The sequence below is a fragment of the Phoxinus phoxinus genome (genome assembly GCF_949152265.1).
Source record: "Phoxinus phoxinus genome assembly, chromosome: 12".
In the NCBI taxonomy this organism is placed as follows: Eukaryota; Metazoa; Chordata; class Actinopteri; order Cypriniformes; family Leuciscidae; genus Phoxinus; species Phoxinus phoxinus.
In genome coordinates this window covers 9,019,002-9,046,052 of record NC_136887.1, presented here as the reverse complement: position 1 = coordinate 9,046,052, position 27,051 = coordinate 9,019,002, and the positions used below count along the sequence as shown (strand labels likewise).

At 37.9% G+C, this 27,051-nt stretch overlaps 1 protein-coding gene across 4 annotated transcripts; it reads right to left on the bottom strand.

The window, feature by feature from the left end:
- Positions 1–819: 819 nt before the first annotated feature.
- LOC307007986 (RING finger protein 148-like) lies at positions 820–20,085 on the bottom strand. 4 transcript variants are annotated; one of them, XR_013799739.1, is made up of 8 exons: positions 19,156–20,070; positions 10,401–10,633; positions 10,186–10,257; positions 9,995–10,077; positions 9,477–9,564; positions 9,252–9,384; positions 2,234–2,716; positions 820–1,489 (listed from the first exon to the last, which is right to left on the bottom strand). XR_013799739.1 is itself a non-coding variant. In XM_079630541.1 (7 exons), the coding sequence occupies exons 1-7, from the start codon at positions 19,616–19,618 to the stop codon at positions 1,404–1,406; spliced, it is 1,158 nt and encodes a 385-aa protein (XP_079486667.1). In that variant the 5' UTR covers positions 19,619–20,085; the 3' UTR covers positions 820–1,403. The 4 variants fall into 4 exon arrangements, 3 of the variants coding, with proteins under 3 accessions (XP_079486667.1, XP_079486665.1, XP_079486666.1); XM_079630541.1 differs by lacking the exon at positions 2,234–2,716 and having other exon boundaries at positions 19,156–20,085; XM_079630539.1 differs by having other exon boundaries at positions 820–2,716.
- Between the last annotated feature and the right edge of the window lie 6,966 nt (positions 20,086–27,051).

The following is a 27,051-nucleotide window of genomic DNA, read 5'->3' as shown; positions in this document are numbered from 1 at the left end:
TCCTTTCTCTTCCTTAGCTTCGATCTTCGCCCCTCCACAGCCCAGCCTCAATAAAAAGAACAACCCGCTGACAAACACAGTACCACACGGGAGGAGAACCACCCCACAGTCTGTTTTCTCTCTGCTTTTAAAGCCCCATCTGAATATGTGTCCCTCTCACAGCGTTCCCTGTGATTGCCCCACACCTGCTGTCACTCAGGCAATTGGCCTCGCTGCCATGGCAACAAATTCACAGTGCATTCACCAGAGGCCTGTTGCACAAAACTAGGATAAGGGATTAAGCCAGGATATCTTGGTGATCCTGGCTCAATTGATCCGTAATCCGGTTGCACTAAAGCTGGATAGGGGGCAGGAGGATATGTTATGGTATAAATTACCATGGAGATTTATTCTGTGGAGCTAGCCTGCTCCAGACCAGGCTAAATTCCAGGATCTATTTAATCTCATCCCTAATGTCAGTCAGCAGTCCCCACAAATGGAAACCAATAGTTATTTCACTGCTCACTATACATTGTTATCACATATAACTAGACCCACTGTCATTATTTAAACGTTTGTGATCATTAATTTCAATGATTTTGGATAAATAATGATTTTTAGATGATATTACTATCATTAAATAATTTACAGTTTCCCATAGACTATAAGGCTATATATAAAATGATAGAATATTAGGGCCACAGAGAAAAAAAAAAAAAAGTCATAATATTGTAACCAGTTGTTTTAAAGGAGGACAGTTGTTAAATTGACAGATGTGGGGCATTTCGTGAAATTGTACTTCAGTATGGTTTCATAAACAAAGACATGCTGATGTGGCAGAATATTAAGTATAACATTGTCATAAGTATCAAAACTGTAAAAAGAATATGTAGCTTTTCTGCAGAAAGAACCAGCCTCATAAATGTATGACTTTATCCTTTTTCTTCAGTGTGGCCCTAGTACTCTGTCATATAAACAAATACACATTCCATATGAATATAAAAACACAATGTGTAACATTATGTTCCTTTATTGAATAAGGACAAAACAAAGCAGGTAAACCATCAGCTCCTTTCGAAACTGAAGTCACAGTCTACAAGATGGAAAGCACAGAATCAAAGCATATTATACAAAATGATACATACACATTCAAAGGTCTGTATATAACACACCCTGCATGTCTGCACACTAAAATAAATGCAGGACAAATCCATACACATCAACTGAACGGACAAATGAATGGATGCAGTAGCCTCCCTGCAGCCTTGTATTACACACAGTATACCGCACAAACATCATAAGAGGCCAAATTCGTAAAAAAACGAACCCAAAAAAAAAACAAATTCCTCTGCCACCGCAGGACATATTTAACCAAAATTGAAAGCACACATTCTAACAAAAATAATTCAACACATATTGGTCCCTCAGCAGCCAACCACTGTCGTCATCAGGGAAGATTGCCGGATTGTCCCAGTCCATGGGTGGTGGCACTCTGGGGGCCCTCTCCTTTCTTATAGTTTAGACAAAAAATATAAACTTTAAGTAAATGTGTGCTTAAAACAAGCAAAAAAATAAAAAAATCTGTCAATATAATAAGAAAAATTCTCTTGAAATAAGTTTACTTTTTCCATAAACACTTAATTTTAGAAAAGTTCTCTTGTTTCACTGGCAGATTTTGTTGCTTATTTTCCTAGGTAATTTTGCTCAAGAAAATATTTAAGATTTTTTTTAGATATTTTTTTTTTACTGAAAACAAGACAAAAATACTAAGTAAGAAATACATTTTTGCAGTGCAGTGAGCAACCGACCTTGGGTCCTTTGAAAGGCGCTATATAAATTAAAGTGATTATTATTATAGCTCATCTATTTATTAAATTAAATTTTATTTATATAGCACTTTTCACAATTGTTTCATTCTGTCGAAGCAGCTTTACATTAATAAAAGCAGGAGAAACACACAAAAAAAAACGGTGGACAACATAAGAAGCAGAGTACAACGGCTAAGATTAAACCGTACTGAGCGTAGTAACGTTAAATAATAATGTAAGGCTTTAATAATAATTTATCATAGCTTTATACAGTGTGATGGAGTTACTTTACATAATTTCACTCATATCTGCAGTGCATTTCAATTAAAAATGTAACCGTTTCATAATTACAGTACAAATGCGTTTTTGGAGATGTGAATTAAATATTTGAATTGTAATTGTGATGTTTCAGCGGAGCGGTGAGTGTGTAATTGTGCACTACTTACGCATTCAGGCGGTCTGCAATACTTTGCCACGCTTTTTCTCTTTGCTTTATCACTGTGGCGGTGTTGCCTTTCTTCTTAATTATATATTTTACCTCCTCGTATGCCTCCATGAGGATTTGCGCTTCCGACGGGGAAAAGTACGCAGCTCTAGTTGCCATGGTAAATCAGTTAATCTGTGATCTGTGGCGGGGTCTATTTGAGTGAGCCGCGAGCGCGCACCTATCCAGGATTGGTTTACCTGGCTTAATGAATCCGTGTCTGCTCATCCTGGCTTGGTCTTTGTGCAACCAATTAAGCCTGGATGCACATGTTTTGGCTTCATTGAGCTCAGCTGAGTCATTTATCCCGGATGTCTTAATTCTACTTTTGTGCAACAGGCCCCAGTTCTTGGTCCCGTTCAGGTTTTTGTCACCCCGTGACACATGTGTTGTGTCTGGATATCCGGGTCATTATACACACGGTCTGATGTATGTCCAAGAGCTGCTGTCATAAAGAAAAATCAGTAACCATGAGCCATCATACACCATATACAGATTAATCCAGCATGACATTGATAGTGACAAAGTGCATAGGTAACTGCTGAATTTATGTATTCAGATATTGTGTTTAATGTATTCATTTTTCTAATACAGTATATTACCTTTACCTTTACAAATCAATGTTTTTAGTGTTCCTGCTGAATTTGATGTTTTTCTGGAATTTTTATTTCTTATTTTATTGTCTTTTTCTATATTTGGTTACTGTTATCGCACAAAGTCCTTGGTTCCAAGCATCAGTACTCAATATTAAGTGTTGCTGAGAAGATAATATGTAAATATTAGAATGGTAAAACTTTAGGGCCTGGTTTCACAGACAGGGCTTTGATTAAGCCAGGATTAGACCCTAGCTTTTATAAACAATGGCAAGATGCTTTCAGTTAAAACAGCTCAAACATGCATTTTAGTCAGATAGGCTTAAGCCTAAATGTTAAGATTAAAACACAGCACAATTTGATGAGAACTGAACTGAGCTGGACGATAACATCACTATTCCCTTTCAAAGGCATGGTTTTGACACTATAGGAATGCTCCTCGTGAACCAGTGTCTAAAGGACCTGTGCCAAACGCCTTTCTTGATTGGCTATAAGGGGTGCCAGAGAACACGTCATCAGCCTCTTTGTCTTCAGGAATCTGTTTGTGTGTGTATCTCAAAGAAAAAGAAAGGAAACAAAATGAGTGAACGCAGGTTTAAAAAATGTGTGCTTCCATGTGAGAGATATATCACGCCAAACGACATGCATGATTTGTATGTGATATGTCAAGGAACAGAGCATGCATGATCAGACCTGGAGCGTTTCCGACTGGCTCTATTTACAGGGAAAGGAGCCAGGTGTTAGCGACCCGTGGTCCGGGACCCACTGCTGTCGAGGCAGTGCCGTGTTTAGGATAGTGGGGCTCGCAGATTCCCTTTCCCAATCCTCTGTCGCCAGTTCCGAGGCTCTTGAGCCGAATCCAAAAGCCTGCTCTCCGGCTCATGGTTTGGCGGAGAGTATGCTGCATGGCCACTCTAGTTCAGAGAAATTAGACGTGATGGGAGTTGAGGCGGATGTATTATATGAGCCAGCCTCCTCATCGTCAACCGCATGCAGGGAATTACTACACTTGATAATTACTACCCCGCTATTTACTACCCATGCCACCACCAGATTGAGCTTAGACTTGACGGCGGACAAACAGGAAAGCACTCCATGCTAGACGAGTACTTCCTGGCGATTCATAAACGTGTCCCCAGCGAACCTTCTATTTCTCTTAGATCTCCACAGTGACATGTTGTGATCTTTGGGAAATCCTTTCTCAGCCCATGTGTTCCCTCCCAGCAAGTTCAACTATGTAAAAGGATTGGAGGAACATGGGTATACATTACAAAGATGTCCTGGATGGAGGAATCACTGACGGGTTACCTCTCATCTGGCTCGGCATCTTCGTGGAAGCCTCCCACTCCCTCTAAACCCTTCCCATTTACATCTAAACTTGCGAGCATGGCGTACGCAGTGATGGGCCAAGTCGGCGGTGCCGTGAATACCATGCCGATGTTGCAGGCATACAAAGCTGACTTCCTGAAGGACGTTAACGCTGCAGGGGGTGTGGCACCAGACGCGATCGAGGATCTCCTCCATAACACTGACCTTACCCTTTGGTGCGACTAAGCAGGCAGCTCGTGCCACTGGCTGCTCGCTTGCGGCTTTTGCCGCAAATTTTGGCATTCATGGCTTAACCTATCGGGGCTAAAGGAGAAGGAGAGACAATTCCTTCTTGACGCTCCGGTTGCGCCTTCCAAACTTTTTGGCACCGCTGTTGAGACTGTGGTCAGGAAATTTAGGGAGGTGAGGGTTAAGTCGGCAGCGTTCAAGTGCTACTGGCCATTCCCCGCCGCAGACTATATCCTTCAGTTCCCCGTTCTGAGCTGCCGCTGGGTCCAGTTGGTGACAGGAGCAGAAAGTGAGTGTGGCCGCTAGAGCTCCACCTTAGAGACGTCGGGGATCCAGGTGGCAACCTGGCTCAAGAACAAGTAAGTACCTCAAGGAGATAATCGACTCCAAGAAGCAAGAGAGGTCTAAACGCTGAGAGTCCTTTTCTGTCTTTTTCTCATCCTCTTTTTCTTTTAATCCCCATTTATTTTTTCCCTCTCCTCACCTCTTTCTGGGTGTTGGGGTTCAAGAGGTTGTTTAAAAAAAGAGAAAGAGTGTTAAGGGAAAGCATTTCATTCCATCAAAAGGAAAGAGATTAAAAGACAGGGATGTCTGTGTTGGTTCAGTTGGTACAGTTAAAAATGTTTTCTTCTGAAATTAATGATGGATGATATCGCTGTCCCTTCACAAATAATTATGTTCAGGGAAACGATATAAGGTTATTGGCGATTGTAAATTTTTTGCTGTCACTTCCCAGTAGGGGGTCGGATGCTATTTCATATACAATAGGTTGTTTGCTTCCCCTACACTTTTACTATAATTATTAATGATTACTGATCGATCCCTAACAGTATCTTGCTCCGTGGCACTAATGACTGTGCAATTCTGGACAAAGGGGTCTGGGCACTCCTTTTTCAGGCAGCTGGGAATTAAACAGTTTTTTCCGAGATTATACAGTGATAATAAGCATGTTTACTCCTTCTGCACATGGGCTAGCTCGCATAGGCTTAGATAACATCAGATGAGAAGATGGGAAATATTGCAATTTATTGCAATATCGCTTCTCGTATTGCAATTTTTCATTTACTGCTATCTGGAACTGTGTGTGCAGAAGTGAAAATGATATACTTATGTAACGGTATTGACAAGAGAGGACAAAAATGCCTTGCATGCAGCTCTTTTTGCACAAAATGCTCAGTTTACATGTGAAAACGTTGAATATGGGCTATTCCGCTTCTAGAGTCCTAATTCATGATCTGTTATCTCCCTAGTTCTGTGAATACAGAGATAGAAGTAACATCTGTGGATGGGATCAGGAAGATGGGCAATGCCAACTCTAGTGTCCCACCTCCTTTCCTACTACTTGTTAGGGATGACACAGAATGATATACTCTTCCTGCATTCATATCTAATAGAAAGTAGAAGTATTATGTTCTAGGGCATAGTTGGGGAAGATGGGCTAATCCGCTTTTCGTGTCCCACTTACTCACATGTCACCTTTCCTTTTATATCACGGAGATGAAAGCATATGCTCGTTATTGGTTCGCATATGTAGGGTTGCCAGACGCAGCTGAAAGAAGATGGGCTATTCTGCTTCTTGAGTGTCACTTCTTTAGTCATTGTCTGCTCACTGGGGCCAATCGGAATTAGAAGCAATTTTTTCATAGTGATGCACTAGCGGATATTGGTGAGAAGTATGGGCAATTCCGCTCCTTGCATCCCACTTCTTCACATGCCGCTTCTCTGTAAAAAAAAGAAAAAAAAGAAATGCGGAGATAGAAGTGCATGCTCCTTTGATATTCGCATAGGAGGGTAGATAGACATAACTGAAGGAGGATGGGCTATTCCGTTTCTTGCATCCCACTTCATCAGCTATTGTGTCCCCAGTGTTGCAAATTGCTAATTTATAAAATTATATATCTTTGACAGACTTAGAGGGGAAGATGGGCTATTCCGCCTCTCACGTCCCACTTTTCCACTGACCACTGTTACAGAAGGTATGTTGGTAGGCTGATTAAGAAGTTGGTAGTGTTGGTAGTCTCTCCAGGTTGACCTCCCTCTTATAAGCGAAAGGTCAAGTTAACCCTTCACATGGTTAGAAGGGCCTTATGTGCTCACTGGGGAAGAGAAGGAGGATATGTAAGCTACAGTGGCACTCCATCCTCTCACCATATATTTCAGGAAGTATTTGCGATCTCTCTTGTAATTAATTAATTTAGGAAACTGCAAAAGTTAAGAGACTAAATGTTTAGATCAGCTGCGAAATATCCAGCAAGAGAGTCCGGCCAGTCCTGTTTTCTGTATTTGTCAGATTACTGAAAACTGGCTCTTGGAGCTCCTGTTTCAGCAAGAGAATCCTGCCAGTCCTGTTCTCGCGTCTCAGCGTTTGAATAGTTATGCTGATTGGATTAGGATTGGTAACACTCTCAGTCTAAAGCCTGGTTCACACGGGACGATTTTAAAATTGTCGGCCGATTTTCCAAACCTGAGAGAGCCCACACACGGCGATAAAAAAATCACGGGTCTAACAGTTTTGGTCGTACAGTGTGTGGTGCGCAACCACACGGCAAAATCAACACATCACACACGAACCGATCGGACTCCCGAGCATTCCCAGGTCAGACGGGAAATCTCGCAAAATCCCTCGAGATCACACGTGACTTCAGGGTAAACAATCATGGCGGACGAAGAGGATGTAGTGGCGATAGATTGTAGTTTGTTTTTAACCGGAAAAAAAACTTTATCCTCCATCTCCGACGTCCACCGGACTTTCTGGTGTGCCATGCCGCCGGCTGTTTTGATTTTGTTTCCCTGTGCTTCCTCGCCACCTCGTCACCTCGCTTTCTGATTGGCTACACGCCACAGTCCACAAGCTGCGTGCTTGTTTGTCCCCGGGGGACACCACACACAAGGAGAAATCGGGCCAAAAAAATCCAACATGTTGGATATCCCCGATTTCGAGATCAGAGCGAGAGCAGTCTTAACACACCACACACGGCAGGAATATCGAATCAGATTATTTTACGATAATTGGAGCATCCTTAAGATTGTCGGAAGGGGTGAATCGGGGCTAAAATTGGCCTAATTATCCTGCCGTGTGAACCAGCCTTACGACAGGTTTCTAAACCTGTATACTTCATTTACATGCTTTGTTCTCATCACAATGTAAATCCTTGCCCCTAAATGTATATAAATTGTAAGGGAACGTTCACTAGTTAGACTGTTGGACGACCTACAGCAACGCACAGCGAAGTTCTCAATAAAGAATAACTTCTGTTTGAACGCGATCCCAACGTCTCCTGGTCTATGCTTTGACGAAGGAAAAAGTTTCCTACACTAGGCACCCCTTATATATCAAGCCAGCGTGCCTGTGACATAACCTGACGGCAGTAGCCAATCAAGATTGGCGTTTAACACACATGCTTCAGACAATGGTTCACAAGAAGCATTCCCAGAGCAACAACACCACGACACAGTGTCTTGTTCCCCTTCTCAGGGAACCATGATTACAGTCGTAAACCTGCTTTACAGCCGAATTGAACTAATTTAATAATTGATGATCTTTATAATAGAACTGAATCAACTCCAAACTTACTTCAACTGAACAATGACAATTTTTTCGGTTTCACTTTATTTTGATGGTCCCTTTTGAACATTTTGTTGACTAGAAGTAACGTTGCAAGTATATGTAGAAGTACAACTCTCATTTGAGTGTTAGTAGATTATTAGTAGAGTTATTTAATAACCTGACGGCAGTAGCCAATCAAGATTGGCGTTTAACACACATGCTTCAGACAATGGTTCACAAGAAGCATTCCCAGAGCAACAACACCACGACACAGTGTCTTGTTCCCCTTCTCAGGGAACCATGATTACAGTCGTAAACCTGCTTTACAGCCGAATTGAACTAATTTAATAATTGATGATCTTTATAATAGAACTGAATCAACTCCAAACTTACTTCAACTGAACAATGACAATTTTTTCGGTTTCACTTTATTTTGATGGTCCCTTTTGAACATTTTGTTGACTAGAAGTAACGTTGCAAGTATATGTAGAAGTACAACTCTCATTTGAGTGTTAGTAGATTATTAGTAGAGTTATTTATAGTCAGTATAATGTCGGTTGAAGAACCATCACAATAAACAGCTAGCATATATTAAACAGACAGTCTAATAATACTTGAATGAGAGTTAATTGGCATGTAGTTGCAAAGTTACTTATAGTCAACAGAATGTTCAAAAGGGACCATCAAAATAAAGTGTTACCATTTTTTATTTTTAGAGCTGCTTTACAGCCAAATTGAACTCTGTTTGCATAATCTCCTGTTCATGACTATAAAGCTGCATTGAAACAATCTGTATTGTATAAAGCGCTATAAAAAAAGGTGACTTATTATAAAAGAGTTAATGAACCTTTTGCATATGTAAGTTATTGTTGTCTTATAAAGTAATAAAAAATGCATTAATACAAGCCAGCAAGCGGTGGAAGGCTATTCACAACAATGTTAACTTTGAATTACCAAATAGCAGGTAAAAATATACAAGAGACACCATTATGTGTTTTTCCCATTAATTAAATATGTAAAATCTATAAATCATAAACATGTAGGCTATTTAAATATATTAACTGACATAATAATTACTCAAAACTAAATATTTGCAGTAACAAATAAGTAACATATTAATGTGCATATGAAAAAAAAGTATGTGGTCTGTAAGTGCTGAGCTGTAATCTGATAAAACATCAGCAATGCAATGAAAAGTGTTTTGTTGTTCATTTCTAACACCTACATCATGGATGAACACAATTTAAAGGACATCAAATGTTTTTGTGGTAGCCTTTACTCACTTTCTGCAGTTTGAATGTTTGAGTCTAATGTGTTGTGTTGGTCTGCTGATGTGACTGTCATTACTGTAGCTAAACAGAAGGAGTTGTTTGATGGCGACGATGAAGAGCTCGGCTCATCTCTCTCCTCGTCAATCTAAACACATTCAGCAACAAAGAATCTCATGTTAGTAAATGCAACATCATCTGTCTGAATAAAGATGGTTCTGTGTGTATTGGCAAACAGACCTTGGATTTGAAGATATTATTCTTACACATGGGACAGGTGGCGTGTTCCAGGAGCCACGGCTCAATGCATTTCTTATGGTATAAATGTCTGTAAAAACAGAATGCATTTCATATTATGCATTTCTTTCAAAAAATTAAAACAGTGAAGTGTGTAGTTTTTAATGTTATGTTCTATTGTCTTCTCTGAATGAACCTCAAAATATTTAAATACATATACCTCTATAATATGACAACATATGTTATGTTTTATGTTTTCTCTAAATAATATGTTTTGTATGTGCAGGGCACAAAACTCAGACCTTTCATTCAACAAAATCTCTGCTTGATATAATATTCAATGCTCTAAGATAAGCAAGTTACAATAGATAAAATAAATAAGGATGAATAAAACCTTTCAAAATAGCCAATGCATCGAAATGAACATACTATACTGACACTATTCTGAATTTAGAAACTACATTTAGAATTGAGTCTGTAATGTTGAACTAAGATCATATGTGGACTTCCTCATACTGCACCTGCAGGGTAGAACTGTGACCTGTTCATTACGTGTGAATGAGTCAGTGCACACCACACAGCTTGTGTCCTCTGAGTCAACCTCCTACAGACACACAGGCATGATGCTTTTACTCACTGCAGTTTAAATGCTCTCAGAATTTATTTTACCGTATATATTTATTTCTTTTAGGATTTAGCAATGGGACAATACCGGGTCACCTGTCCGCAGAGTCCGCACTTGTAACTTTGCTATAGCGTTTTCAGTCTCTTTTTTCATCTCCCTCTGCACAGAAATTAATGACAGACCAGAATTAGCAATAGATATTTTGGAATGTCTGGAATATATCTGAGTATTTTATATTGAATATACTAACTATTTGAGTAGATTTGACTCCTAGTGAACTTAACCTTAACTGAATACTTTACCTTTGCCAGACGAAGTAGTCGGTTCATGTCCCGGAAAGCGTAGAATAAGTAAGTGATAATTGTTATTCCAATGAATGCGAAAGGCAGTGCATATGCCCATGTAGCACTGAACCACAGGCCATGTGCATTGGCTACAGCAATCGCCATATAGACGTCTGAGCCATTCTTGATCAGGTTAGTGATTTCTGTGCCTAGAATATTGCCAACCATGATGGCAACTATGTCATCAGCTTCTGTGGAAATAAAACACTAAAATTAACCATGACTGCTTATTTTTTAGATCTACAGCATAGCATCCCAAAATATTACTGGATTACAGGGAAGTTATCCATCGCTTGGACAAATTTCCATCAGTTGGATTGCAGCAATGCCATATTGATAACTTGCATGACTAAAAAGTGTGTCAAGCATTGCAAAAAGGATTCAATCATCTTTGAAATCAAGTGTAGGTTGTTGTAAAACATCTTCCCTTAAAATTCTACTGGTCTAGAGTATTTGAATAAAGTGTCAATTAAAGGAATAGGAATAATCAGTCAGAAGATTTTTTTTTATATCTGGTTTTAATTACAATTAATGGCATTAAATGAAAGATACAAATATAGTCTTAAACATGTTTATTGTGAAAAATGTACTATTTCTACAACTTCTGCACTGTACTGTAGATATGATTATGGCAGCGTTTCCATCCACCTATTGTTATGCGCATTTTGGGATATTGCATTAAAAAAGCTGGATGGAAACCAAGAATTCTAAAAATGTGCATAAAAGAAGTATGCGCTCAATTGAGGTGTCCAATTTGTTATCCAATAAGAAGACATGCTTATTAAGTTAACTATGATGGAATCACAGCATTCACCAAATAAATCCCTCAATGTGCAACAAAAAAATGACATGACTTTGTCTCAACAGTGTAAGTGTTTGGATAACTGGATTAACCAGCAGACCCAACCCGATCTCACGGCAATTCGTACGAATTTTACGAGGTGGCTAATTCGTATCAATTCATACGACCTCACTCGTACGAATTTGTACGTTTTTTGCTAAATCGTACATATTTTACGACTTGCCAAAATCGTATGAATTCATACGAATGACCTACCCCTGACCCCGCCCCTAAACCCAACCGTCACGTGGGTTTAGACAAATCGTACAAATTCGTACGAGTGAGGTCGTACAAATTCGTACGAATTAGCCACCTTTTAATCAGAGACCGATTTCATTGCACAGCATCTCTAATGTTGGTTTGATCATTCTGAAATACTTGATCCAAATTCTGTCATCAGAATGATTTGGTTTAATTCCCACCCAGAAGCTTCCCACATGACTGCGTTCACACACAACAAATTGTAAGATAACAAGTAATTTATGATGTAAGAAAAAAAGAGCCACAGTGGCTTCCCCAACTGCAGCAACGTCCTTTTTATTACAGGTATTTTGCGTCAATTTCCCAGGAAGTGACAATTTAGCACCAAAACTTTGGAACAGTCTTCCTACCATTGTCCGGGAAGCAGACACACTCTGCCAGTTTAAAGCTAGATTAAAGACACATCTATTTGACCTAGCATTCACATAATGCATTATAGACTTCTATAACTCAATGTTAGGCTGCATAGATTTGGTCAGCCGGAACTGGGAACACTTCCCGTAAATCCTGATGTACTCTTTACATCATAAGAAGAATGGCATCTACACTAATTTTAGAATTACAAACATGCGCACATATATTCAAACGCACATAACTATAGAATTAATTCTTGATGCGCACGTGAGCGCCATCAGCGTTTATCACAGTTTCGCGTTTAAAGTCTGTGTAGAGAGAACGGTGTTGTCTTAGCAGCCCCTAATTTATTAACAAATTATCCTTTCGACGGAAGTGAATCAATCAAAACTAACTTTAGCTGGAAAATAGCATTATTCAAGAACCGCTATAAAGCCAAAACAATCTGTTACCTTAAATTATACGTTTATCTCTGTAAAGCAGCTTTGAAACAATCTACATTGTTAAAAGCGCTTTATAAATGAAGATGACTTGACTTGACAATTTTGTTCTCTGGAACACATGGGTAGGAAATGCTGCTTTGTTAGCAAATTAATTGTGCGATATTCCAATTGTGCACATATGTTAAAAATGTTTATGATTTAATACATTATCAATCCTTCTTCCAAAACATGTTTTTGTCTTACCCTGATTCACTATGATAAGCCTATTATAATTGTTTATAGCCTATTTTAGACCTTATGTAATGTTTCTTATGGGAAATTGTGTATATGGGCTACTATGTCACTCACCCGCGCGTCTCATCATATCCATAAATAGAGAGAAGGTGCTACTTTGACGCTTGTATGGTGTGTGAATGGCATAGGTTAGTTGTCACAATGAGTGAAAAAGGTTGACATGGAGCAGCTAAATTATCAACTTCCAGGGAATCAGATATTTAAACAAATTGCCAAACAGAGGAGAGTGCTGGCAAAATGAGAACGCGACAGAGCTTGTTATAAAATGAGAATCAACATTCGCTTGGCTTTTTTTTATTATTGTTGTAAAAGCGGCATGGAAATTACGTTTTTATTACTCAACTGGTAAGTTATTTTTGTCATGACCACTATCGTCAAATACGATTGGCAAATGCATACAGTTAGGATTGGCGGTATGGTTCGGTTCTGGGCAAGAACTCCCTGTGCATATGCAGCCTAGCATGGATAAGAGCAGCAATAACCCCTCTTGGGGTAGACAGAATAGAACCAACATGAATGTATTGTAGATATCATTAATTCAAGATTTTAAAGTACAACATAATTCGAGAATTTATTCTGATTCAAGGGAAATCAGAATGCCAAACTGACTGACGAGAGGAGGAGCTGGGTTTGACTGAGGGTAATAAGCTCGTGAGAAACATGATAGCTGCTGATAATACTGAAGGAGCTTACTGTATATATGTATACAGTGATAGGTGTCATATTCCTATAGGTAGATGTGGATCAGCTGATTAGCTGATGCAAGCTTGACTAAAGTGACCAGCCAGAACTGACGCTATACGCTTAATTTCTGTCAGAAATGTCTAGTTACTAGAAAATTGCAGATAGGAGAGTTTGATTCTGAACTAAACTCTGCAGGACAGCGGCAATCTGGGCTGGATTTAAGGAACCATGTTCTACTGTCTGCTGTAGCAGTATTTATTGTGTTTTAATTTAAGAGCACTCACTGGTTTCCAGAGTGTTTGGTGACTGATGAAGAGCTTGTTAGATAAACGTCCCCATTAAATGCTGTTTACCCCCTTGGCTGACTAGGGGTCACAGTTTATTATTAATACTCTGTCTGCTCTGGGCCCATGAACTTGATTGATTCTCACATCCAATGTCCTACCTGTTTGGGTATTGACCACCTCCAGGAATCTCTAACAGATCCTTGTCCTGAGTGTAGCATTATGCCAAGAGAATTGAGAAAAAAAAGGACTCATAGGATTGGACCTTGAATTTCGGGGGTGTTTCCTCTCAAACTGCTTTCTCAGCTCGGCCGCGCAACAGCAAGCAATCAGCAGGAAGGACTGAGGAACTTCCAAAAAAGAAGAATGCTTCTTCGGCTCTTCTAGTCCACCAGGTGGCTGAGCTTACAAGTACAGTCCAGAATCACTCGGCTTAACTACTGGGTGCTGTTCTAACCTCCAGAAAAGGATGATGACAGTAATGTATGCATGTATGATAAGTATGCCTACCTCACTATGAACCATCAATTAGCTTTTCTCAAAAGGATCTGGATACTGGCTCACTTCTCAATAATTGGTTAAACCTGAACAAGGACACTATTCCTTATTGGAATTTGGAAGATGCATCATTTCCATTGTCCCAGTCTCAGCTGTGACATAGTGATGAGGACCCGGACCTTCGTGGTGCTGAGCAATCAGTAATTGAAGATATGCTGAAGATGGCCCTTGCCAGACTGAATCTGGACCCACGTTCCCCAGTCCTGGGTTGCTTCGAACCTTCTGTGTCATCCAGTTTCTCGGCTAGAGAATTTCTTGAAGCTGGTTTGTCCCGACTTTACAGATCAGCCCTAGCAGCTAGACCAGATCGGGTGGCATGTACGTTGGTTTTGATGGCGGATGCATAGGGGACGGGTCTTGGTAACACACGGACAGTGGAAACATGTATATCTTTTTTGGTAGTGTCCCCTGATGAGATCCTCAAACAGAATATTTAATGTCTTAACCCAGAATGCAGATGAACTGATTACAGGTTGGTCAGGGTTTATAATACAATTTCAAGGTTGAACCGGGTGGGGAACTCTTTAGTCCACTTGATGCTTGAATTTATTTTATCTATGACTAATGACGTAGGCTAAAGGTCAGGTATGGCTGGTGCAATCTAGATTCCCGGAAGGGTTCCCGAAATGGGATTCGTCAACTGCCACTGGTGCCTGGTCAGGTCTTTGGGCCAGCAGGAATGAAGAGCGTGTGAAGTAGAGTCTCATTCCCAACATCTCGGCCAGCAGGGGGTGCTCACTCTGTGGTCTGTGTGGGCCCTAATGCCCCAGTATAGTGATGGGGACAGCATACTGTCAAAAAGCACAGTCCTTCGGATGAGACGTTAAATCAAGGTCCTGACTCTCTGTGGTCATTAAAAAAACAGGATGTTCTTCGAATAAAGAGTAGGGGTATAACCCCGGCATCCTGGCCAAATTTGCCCATTTGCCTCCGTCCATCATTGTGGCCTCCTAATCATCCCCTTATATACTGATTGGCTTCATCACTGTCTCCTCTCCACCAGTAAGCTGCTGTGTGGTGGGCGTTCTGGTGCAATATGGCTGCCGTCGCATCATCCAGGTGGTGCTGCACACTGGTGGTGGTTGAGGAGATTCCCCCTTCCATGTAAAGTGTAAAGAGAGTGCCAAGAAAAGCGCTATATAAATGTAACAAATTATTATTATTAATTATATCTTGAGCACAAGGGAGGTTATTCTGATTGCCCGGCTGGCTGCTGTTACGTGTGTCTGTGGTTAATAAATTTGTGAGTCCATAGGTGGTGTTGAGAGAGGGAATCCCCCATCAACGGGAGAGGAGTGACTGCGTCAATGGCGAGCACTCCTTCACTTTGTTCCTCATGGCGGGATCGCTGGTCACCTTACTCCATTTCTCTGGAGTGGTCCAGTTTTTCATTATAGTTTTATTTGGATTTTTGGTGCTTTCATTAATCTTTTGAGTAATTTATATGTAATGCTCTTTGTTGTTATTTTTGTCAGTATATTACATTACATTACATGTCAGTAACGGGTAGTGGATTTATTTTCAGTTCACATTTTTGGTTATTTAGTAAGCACAGAGAGGGAAGCAGAGGCCTGGAAGAAACGCCTGTTTTTTCTTATCGAGTGTTAGGTAAGATCTTATCATGAGAACAAGTGTAATCAGGCACTTTCCACAGCTACCCTACCTTTTTACTGTTATTTTTTCACTGTCTTCATTTGTTAATATATATTTTTTGCAAACATCTTTTGTGAATTATGTTGTATTGATTTTTGTTCTTGGATAAAAGCAGTGTTTGACATTTTAAGTTTCAAGTGTCTGCGATTAATTTATGTTTGACCCATATCCATTACTAATTTTTATAAAATCAATCGAGCTATATGATTTGGTTATGGGCTGTAACAGCTGCCCATCAGACAGCTTAGCTGCAGTACGTACAAGGGCAATCTTATAGATCACCACGTCAGCCGATGCATCCCAAAGCCCCCCTGTCAAGAGCTGGAGGGGCTCGTTCTCATTTCCGTCCTTCTTATAAATATCTCAGTGAATCCTCAATGCCTTAGCTGGGGACCTGAGGATTATGACGTTACGCTTTGGCCAAACCCAGCTTTTCATCCTAAGGTGTTATCAACACAACACAGTTTGATAACCATCCTATTCGAATTTCAGTGTTTCGGACAACACTCCTAGTCCAGAACTGTGTCCAGTACGAGTGTTGCAGCAATATTTGTCAACAAGGGCATTGTGGTGCACCATCGACCAGTTGTTCGTCTACTTTGGCCCCTGTCGGAGGGATTCATCCATGTCTATAAGCAGCGGCTATCTCACTGAGTGGTGGACACCATTTCCAATGCTTATCGCTCGGTAGGTAGTCCATCGCCAATATCCACGAAAATCCATTCTTCTTGTGCTATTACGACTTCTTTAGATAGCTCTGCTGTGTTTAGAGCTCAGTCCTTGTGACATCTTCTACTATGTTAAACCGCATCTGGAGGTCTGGAACTATAAATTAGAACGTTGCTTACTGATGTAAACGTGGTTCTATGAATAGTGGCAGAACGCCAGAGTCTCTGGTCACTGAGAATGACTGCAGAGACAGTCCATGATGTAAACGGAAGCTAATATGGACTCCGATACGTCATTGGTCAAGATTCTCGTATCATACGCGAGCATCCATCACGCGAGAAGCACCCTTTTCCACTTTGTTTAACTGTCTCTGCCAGTCTTCCGCTATTCATTGAACCACTTGTTATCCAAATATCTTGCTGTCAAAGTCAAACGCAAAGTATGGATAATCAGGTTTTGTTCAACATATTATAGAACAATTGGATTTTACAGTTCAGGGAAGAAACTGAAATTTACAGTATGAACTCTTGAACTTCAGAAAACATAATTATCTGAGTGAGTCATAAAAACATTCCTATGATCTCTACTCAACATAAAATTTTACAGTGCCATATGTATGTACTGTACAAATAAAAAGTTAAGTCAGTGACAATTTCAAACCCTTTCATAACTTATGGCAAGACCTGAGAAACAGCTGGGTACAAACACTGACTGTATTTAAATGACATGCTTCCAAAGTGTTCACTTGACTGTATATGGTCAGGTTATGATCACCTTAACAGGTTTTAGTTTTTTTTAGTTTTAGTTTTTTTTTGTTTCTTTTGATGTGCACAAAGAAGCGACAGGTATTATAAGATTTTCTTTTTCCGGTTCCTTTTTTTTTTGTTCGTTCATGCACGTCATGCACGTAATGAATGAATGATTAAACATTTATGTATGTATGACTTGTGCAATAAATAAATAAATAAATAAATAGTCATGCAATGATTATAAAAACAAAACTCTTCACTTTAAACACATTCTCTCTCTGAAGGCATCAAAAACTAAAGCATGTTAAAATACCTTGATTTCTTTGTTATTATATATTAAAGAGCATTCAGTTGTTGTTTTTTGCTAGCGTAAGTGTTGTTGTTCTTAATGTACTTTAAAATAGTCTTGTCTTCACTTATTGTGACGTATTTCCAAGTAAAACGGCTTCTGGAACAAGAACAAATGAAGTGCGGGACTTGAGGAATTGATTGGATGGTTGTGTATTTTACAAAGTGACCCCACAAACTACTGGCCTGGCAGCAGAAAACAGTTTTTTTCAGCCGTTTTCACAAATCTGTGTGAACAGGGATTATTTTGACAACATTGTCGTCTATACTCAAAACACAAAATAAAAACATTTCCATTTTTAGTACATCGTAAACGTGCCTTTAGATATTCCATACATGGAATAGCGAATTTGAGTGCGACCTGGATGCAAGTGTTGAGATTTATTTTGCTAATAAAATGATCATGCCAGAACTATACTGTCTCTGGTCTCTCGATATCATCTCAGTGAGCTTTTATTACAATTTACATTTGTGCAGTAAGATGATTTAAGCGTGGACAAGAAACTTTCTTCGGACAGAAAATCCTAGTGTGGATGGAGAGCATTTTGAAACACCATTTTCATGTATCCAGATTAATGTTCACTTGGAGAACATACAAACTCAACAAAACATTAATGTGTCCACAAATCCCTGATTGACAAAAAGCCACAAAAGGCAGTGTAATACAATAATACAATGTCACAGTTAGACTAGATCAATTAGCCCTTTCCCCCAGAGAACATCTTACCCCATTTTACCTTTTAGGTTGCATGATTATCAATTTTGAACAGCCAAAATAATTTAATTTGCATTACAATATTTATACATTTTTAAGCACATTTTTGCATTAACTGAATTATTATCTGCCTGTTATGCGTTTCATATTGTTGAGAAATGGTTAGGTTTAGGGTAGTGTTAGGGTTACGTGCTCAAAAATATTCATGAAAAGTATAAATTATATACTTTCCGTGGCTTAATAGTCACATGCAATGTATTGACACCTTGGGAGTGGGAACTGGTTGTTTTTATCATATATATATATATATATATATATATATATATATATATATATATATATATATATATATATATATATAAGTTATATTAGCATATAACTTTTATAAAATTAAATATATAATGTTTATTGTTGTAGTTTTTACTTCTATTAATAATAGGCTAATAGTAGCATTAACATTAAACACCTTTTTTTTCTCAGATCACTGGCATAATGGCAGGTTTAGTAATTTTGTATTCATAAACAGATTTTAATATGTACACAAACATGTATCAAATGTTTTCTTATTGTATGTAAGCAATGTCATTTTGTAAATATTTTTTTTTATATCTCCTAAGACATTTTACAAAGTAGATTGTTTTAGGCAATACAATTTTACTCTAGGATGAAGTCAGATTTATAATCGTATGGAGAAAGCCAATTCAGTAAGTTTAGCACTTTTTAAAGGTTATACCTAAACATCTTATGAAGTTGTTTCCTTGTCCCAATTACATTTGCCTTGCTCAATCTGTATGATCTGTAAAGCTGCTTTGAAACAAAATTTAATTGTCTTGGTTATCCAATTAGAGAAGCTGTCATACCTGAATGTGCCATAAGGTTAGTCGCATTGCCAGTCCCATCTATATTGTAAATAACTACAGCAGAGGCTCCTTCTTGCTTGGCAGCCTGTACCTTCTGTGAATAGGTACAGTTTCCTTTTTTTATCAGGGCAATCCATGGCTGGTGACTTGCGGGGAAAGTAGTGTTCCCTGAGCATGCCAGAGGATCCTCATTCGGAAGCACTATTAGTCCAGAAGCTGATTTCAAGGGTGAGTGCGCTCCGAACTCACCACACTCACATACACTGCTTATAGTTTCATTAGATCCTCTGTCAAAGTATCCAACTTCCACATAGGCAGTCAAGGAAGCACTTTGTTGGAAACAGTACTGGAAAACCAATACTGTCAACCAGATCCATGAATGGCCATGTCCATGCATTGCTCTAAGCCTCGCTTTCATTGCGTCAGGTAAACACTCCTGTGTCTTGGCATACTCGGTGGTCATCAATTAATCAGATGCCTTCTAGGTGGTAATATAAGATGGTTTTTACGTCAAGGGATGTGTTCTTATCACAGTGGACCTTGGACATTGGTTAAGATAATATTCACTTGAAAGGGTTAGGCTTAAGTATTTTTATTAAATATTAAATATTAAATATTATTTATTAAAACGGCCCTGTCTTTCCGTTTCATGTACCCTAGACTCTTACGTTGTTCTGTTCCTGTTTCGTGGCGCTGTCACGGAGTTCCCTATGAAAAGATCATGGCGGCGGGCGATGCTTGATGAGAAAACTCACGTCAGGTGGCGATGCGCGGGATTACGATCCGTTATTGGGACACGTATTAGGAAAGAGGGTTATAAAATCCATTCTGAATGAGAGAAGAGCATTGGGCCGTCGGGGACTCAGACGAATACAGTCAGTGGAGCAGAGATTGTGAAGACTCTTCTCTGCCTGAGCCCTGTGAGTGTACAGCTGCGCTGGTGGAAAACTATTAACCTCTTCTCTGCCTGAGCTCTGTGAACATACAGCTACGCTGGTGAGATACGTAACCTCGTCTCTGCCCAGAGTCCAGTGTCCACTGAAGAGGAACCATTACCCGTTACCTGCCCCTCTCACTTGAAGCCTAGAGAAGATACGACGATTGCCTTTTAAATATTCCTGTTCTTAACCCTTTAGAACCTGACGCTAAAATGGTTGTTTTTCACATATTTTGATTTTTTGACTGTAAAATTCTAAAACAATGTGCTATCTTCATGTGCAAGGTGTCATCTTTTTCAGAAAAAGATTAGCTTTCAACAAATTACAGTAATTGACCATTATTGTGTGTGGTGAGTTCGTAAATAGAATTTAAATAGACACAAATAAAAAAAAACGAGAATAAATTTTCCGGTTTTTATTTAGAAAAAAAACTGAAAAATCTCTAACAAAAGAAACTAACACTTTAAAGTTGAAAAATGAAGTATAATACAACTATACAAGTCTATTTTGTGACATTGGGTTGCACAGTTTTCATTTAGGACACTTTTTTTCATACACGCACACACTGTAAAAATGAAAACATACATTTTATTTATATCTAATCAATAAAAATGAGGCAACAGATTACAAGCAATATTATTAATTAAATTTAACAAATTAGAATTGAGTAATAATTAATCAAATTAATTCCTTAAATGTTAACCATTTAAAATGAGTAACTTTTACAAAATATATGTTATTGCCAACATTGAAGACACCTGATGTTAACAAGCAGAATCACTGAAGGAGAAAACCATAACTAAAGTCACCATTATGGAGATCAGTGTGTGTTTTAGTTGGGCTCTTGACCCTTAAATTATTAACTTTAAGTTTTGTTTGGCTGCTGTACATGAGTTATAACAGCAGATGAACAAATAGAAAAGATGCTCTGATGGTGTTAGTTGTGTTTTAACATAATCATTATTTCACAATCATTTGACCTGAATCACTGAACTCATATGGAGTTAGGTTTATTTTATTAATTCTAGCTGCACAATATTTTTAGCCTTTTCAATGAAATCCAAATGTTCAGATCAATAAAAAAAAAAGAATATATATATTTTTTTAGCGTATGAATCTCAGCAATGGTGACAAACAGATCACCTCTGAGCATAAGCTCATTATTTATTCATGCAGCAATGCATGATGGGAGACATGAATGAGTTTTGATTAGTGCAACCCAGAATGCACTGCAACATGCTTTATAAATGTCACCATTGTTGAGATGCACAGGCTGATTCTTGATGTCTGTGTGTCTCTTTATAGTACACAAGAAACTTTTTTCTAGAAATTAGTTGGATTACACTGTAAAAGTTAATATTATGGTGTACAAGGCCAGTACTGCTATTGTTAATAAAGTTAACCTAACTCATAAATTGGAGTCTATATGAGTTCAGTGATTCAGGTCAAATGATTGTGAAATAATGATTATGTTAAAACACAACTAACACCATCAGAGCATCTTTTCTATTTGTTCATCTGCTGTTATAACTCATGTACAGCAGCCAAACAAAACTTAAAGTTAATAATTTAAGGGTCAAGAGCCCAACTAAAACACACACTGATCTCCATAATGGTGACTTTAGTTATGGTTTTCTCCTTCAGTGATTCTGCTTGTTAACATCAGGTGTCTTCAATGTTGGCAATAACATATATTTTGTAATTTTTACTCATTTTAAATGGTTAACATTTAAGGAATTAATTTGATTAATTATTACTCAATTCTAATTTGTTAAATTTAATTAATAATATTGCTTGTAATCGGTTTCCTCATTTTAATTAATTAAATATAAAAAAATCTATGTTTTATTTTTTACAGTGCACATATAAATGCTTCCATTCATATTAGGCACGCGCACATACACATGCATACACCACATGTAAAGATACGTGAAAAAGTAACGGCCATCCGCCTCCCAAATTTCATTAAAAATCATCCCAATCCCTTCTTCTGCTGTGTACCACTTCTTTCACCATGTATTTGTTCGTTTCTTTTATTATTTTATGCAATCCAAAACACTCTAACCTGCCGCGCGTCGTATCTCTCGGTTCAAATCCTTCCTTCCCGCTCTGCCAGAAAGCCCGCTGTCATTTCCTGACGGAAAGCATGAAATTACCGTAATAAGCCGTATATTGCCGAAAAGCGCATGTTGTCTACTGTCGGGGGCAATTTGAATGGTTTTGATAGTGCAAACGGTTGAAGAGTTACAATGAATACAGCTCGCTGATCTGTGTCGGCGGCGACACATTCGGTTCTAAAGGGTTAACCAAATAAAGCAAAGACTTTTATTATTTTAACTTTGTTGTCCTGCCTTTTCACTGGTTTGGTCCTCGAGGTGACGCGCCCATTAAGGGGTGGTGATGGGACGGCCACTCTGGCCTGTGACAGTGCCACCTCTGTATATTTATTTAGTAGTTTTCCCCGTTTATTAGAGTGCCTTTGTTCCTGGTCACTCATTTTGTTTGGTTGCACTTCCTCATTTCTCAGTTCGGTATTGGAGACCATTTGCCTAGAGACAACCGTCCTTTGTGTGCCAGTTTCTCTAAACTTCTCAACCTGATTTCTTTTTGTTTAACTTAGTTGGAATTGGAAATGAGACATTTGTACCACTCACTCTGAGACATTTAAAATGATACTAAACATAATAATCATTCACATTAAACCACATATATTCTTGTGTGAGTTTTTAGGCGTGAGAGTGAGTGAGACTGCATGCGGGAGGTCAGATGTTAATTTCCAGCAAGGTCCTTTGTCTCATAGACCAGTCTATCTCTCCAACCAGTTTTTCCAGCCTTACAGTAGCCTATTGTCCTTTGTTTTGGTTTTTGATCGGTTTTCATTTAACTCCACTTCTGCATTTAGATACTTCCTCCCTGTAATTCATTGACAATCGTGTCAAGTCAAATGACGTCACCTTTATTTATATAGCGCTTTTTACAATACAAATTGTATCAAAGCAGCTTCACAGTGATAAAATGAAAATTTTCCCCTTCCCAAAACCGAAGTCAAATCCTGACAAGTGTCGTCTTTGGATTAAACTGTGTGGACGTCTTCACAGTCAGCGAAACCCCTCAAGGATCAACAAGCTCACTTTTGCTCTAAGATACATTTAGCTTTTAACCTTACTGTGAAGTTATACTAGTTAGACCGTTTTATGCTATGATTTCGGTTCTCTGCCCTAATTGTTGATACGCTAGCACACGCTGCTAAAAAATACAACTTTATACTCGCGTAGTCCGTTTGCTTTGTAAATAATAACGATTATAGAAGTGAATAGACCTTAGCCAACGAATTACAAACCTGCGCACATATATTCAAATGCGCATAACACTAGAATTAATTCTTAATGCGCAGCGTTTCTCACAGGTTTGCGTTTAAAGTCTGTAGAGAGAACGGTGTCGTCTTAGCGGCCTCTAATTTATAACTAATGATCCGTGCAACGGAAGTGAATCGGTAACACTTTACAATAAGTGTGCACTAATACGCATTAATTCATGCTTAACTAATGCACAGATAATACTGAATTTATGTATTACTAATGATTATCTAAGCTATTCATTAACGATTGCCTCATTAGCAACTAATGAAGAGTCTGTCTGGTTAATATATTAGTTCATATATGAATTGTTATTAATTAAATGTGTAAGTGTGTATTAATTCCATAATACCTTATTTTATCATCTAATAGTGTTAATTAATTAGTTAATTAATTAGTTAATTAATTACCACAATGAGCTAAAGCCTTATATTTCAACTTCCAGATAATACAGGTAAACTAATATGCATTAATACATTATTAATTACAGCATTAGTAGTGTGTCAATTACTACAATGTTTTTGGAAACCAGTGTTTAATAAACGGCTTTTATAAACTCTAGTGATGGTCATTAATGATGAATTAATCATTAGCTAACAATCATTATGTTGTGACTTTACTTGTTGAGGCACATCATTATTAACTCATCATCTAGTAATTGAAGTAATTGACACACTACTAATGCTGTAATTAATAATGTATTAATGCATATTAGGCTCATTGTGGTAATTAACAAATTAATGAACACTATTAGTTAATAACATAGGTGATTATGGAATTAATCCACAATTACATATTTAATTAACAACAATTTATATATGAACTAATATATTAACCAGACAGACTCTTCATTAGTTGCTAATGAGGCAATCATTAATGAATAGCTTATAATCATTAGTAATACATTAATTCAGTATTATCTGTGCATTAGTTAAGCATGAATTAATGCTTATTAGTGCACCCTTATTGTAAAGTGTTACCAGTGAATCAATCAAAACTATCAAAAATAACTTTATTCAAGAACCGCTATAAAGACAAAACAATCTGTTACCTTAAATTATCACTTTATTTCTGTAAAGCCGCTTTGAAACAATCTACATTGTTAAAAGCGCTATATAAATGAAGATGACTTGACTTGACTCTGTCACTTCTGGAGCAGAAGATGCATGGAGGAATATGTGGAGGAGGCATTGAACCAGGGATACATTCCTTGTGTGGCTCTCCTCCAGATGATCTCCTGCAAAGACATCTCAGTAAATATCAACAAATATGTGAGTTCAGTAACATCTGTTATTTCGTAACAATAATATTTACCATTTCAATTTAGCAGACTTAATATGTGGGTTAAAATTAACTTCTTCTTCTTCTTCTTCTTTCCCCACTAAATGCATGATCAAATATTCTGAAACGTACCACAGGCTTGTTAGACCTGACCCAAGAGACAGAACAAATGACTAAAAGCTCAAATTTATCTCGTGCTTTTTTTAATATTGAAAATTAAATACATATTCAGTTTAGTTCAATCAATGCCATCAATAACACCATTTTTTTTAAAACATTAAAAACTGAATGGTCCTACACATTGGTTCTCATTACTCAAAAAAGTTTCCCCAATCTCTTAATACCTGTTGTATGAGACCAAAACATGAACAGAAATAATGAGTAAATGTTTAGAACATATTACTAATTCTTTCTTTTAATGCTTTTCAAACACTAGACTTTAAAACGTTAGGAATAGGGGGCCGAGGGCCCGAGACACAACTATCGTTTCACTTCAGAATACACTGATTCATTTATTGGGATCGTATGGACTACAGTCATGTTCACTTTGTGTGGTTTTGGAAGCGTCAACTTTGGCGTCCTATAATAGGCTTACATGATATGAAATCACAGATGTGGATTATTTTTCTAAAAATCTTAGTTTGTGTTCATCTGAAGAAAGTAAGTCATGCGCTAGTGAAAAATAGATATACTAAAATGCATTTAAAATAGGCTACATTATTTTATGCTAACTATACTACACATAGGCTACATTTAAATATTAATGTACTTAATATAAATACCCTGCAATTGTAGTTTTGGTATACTAAATTATACTTTAAGTATGCTAAATTGGAACAACTAATTTTGTACTTAATGTACTTCAGTTACCCAGAAATAGTGCCAAGGTCCAACTAAAGATACACTTGGTTATATTTGACTGTGCTAAAGTGTAACTATTGCTACTTACACTTTAAATAACTTGCATGATATTACACAGAAATAATACTATCCCTACTAATATAATATAATAATATTAAATGCTTTTTAGGCTTAATATAAAGAAATGTGCATTGTGCAAAAAAAGGTGCTCCAAATAAAGTTTAATTATAATATTTATATAAGTAAGTCTCAAGCGATATGTCAGTAAATATGTTAAGGGATTTGTAGTGAACTTAGTATGAAATAAATGTATTTTAAATGCATTTTGGTGTAGTTTTTTCTACATCTTGGACAGCTTGAGGTTGAGTAAATAATGAGAGAATTTCATTTTTGGGTGAAATATCCCTAATGCTATTATCCACTTGTACTTTATGAATCCTTTTACACATCCACCCTGCATGTTTGAGAGTGTATCAGCACGATCTGGTGTCTGGGAAAGCGTGTGTTGGAGTACTGAGTGGATCAGTGATGAGCGGCTCATTGAGTGGCTAAGTATTTTAGTACATTCACCATGTTATCATTGTCATGTGGCCTGTCACAGTGAGGCTTTGTGACTAGAGACTCTTGTTGTGTAAAGGGACTCTTATTCTGACACTGGACTGTCTGAGAACATACTTGCATATATTCACTTTTCATTCTAACATCATAACACATTATCTGTTTTGCGCAAATTTGATCACCAGTTAACAGAGATATGTGTGTCACTGATTGTGTATTGTTTAGTGTTGTTACTGTCCTCATTACGCCTTTTTTTCTTCAGTTTAACATTTAGTGAGTCATAAATTTCACTATGTTGATTTATGTATTGTGTTGTGTTGTGTTAAAAAGTCAAAAGTTTCCTGTCCCAAACAGACAAAACCCAGTCACAGTAAATGCCACCATCTCATTCCCGCCAATAGAAGGCACAGTTAACTGTTCTCATGTATGAGGGGGAGATTGGTGTTCTGTTTAAATATTGGTTAAACATTAAAGGAGAACTCCGGCGCAAAATGAACCTTTGGTCTAATTACACATTGTTACCTAGTCAACCGTTATCTGAGATTTGTTTTCATGATTATCGAATGTAAATAGTTTTATCTCTAAAAACAGTTTAGCCTATAACGCTAGTATAACGCTAGTATATGGGGCGTAGAGTAATGACAAATAAAAATCGCTTGTTAATACCACTAACAAGGCTCAAAATAGCCCCACACTAACACGGTAGCATAATGAGGGTCCCTACCTTCAAACCGAAGCATTGAGAACTTTGACAGTGTCCAGACAGTTTAATAAGAAGATATTTTATACATACAGTCAACTTCACATATACAAGCAGAAGCCATCTTAGAAAACCAGACTCGATCAGTCGATCAACGAAACGCCGATCCAAATGCGCTGAACTGTGTAGAATCTCATATGGT

Coding starts and splice junctions, on each gene's coding strand:
- LOC307007986 (XM_079630541.1), bottom strand. CDS start 19,618: ATGACCACCGAGTATGCCAAGACACAGGAGTGTTTACCTGACGCAATG. Junction 9,385..9,476: donor ATAATATCTTCAAATCCAAG/GTCTGTTTGCCA, acceptor GAATGTGTTTAG/ATTGACGAGGAGAGAGATGA. Junction 1,490..9,251: donor AAACATTCAAACTGCAGAAA/GTGAGTAAAGGC, acceptor CTAAACTATAAG/AAAGGAGAGGGCCCCCAGAG.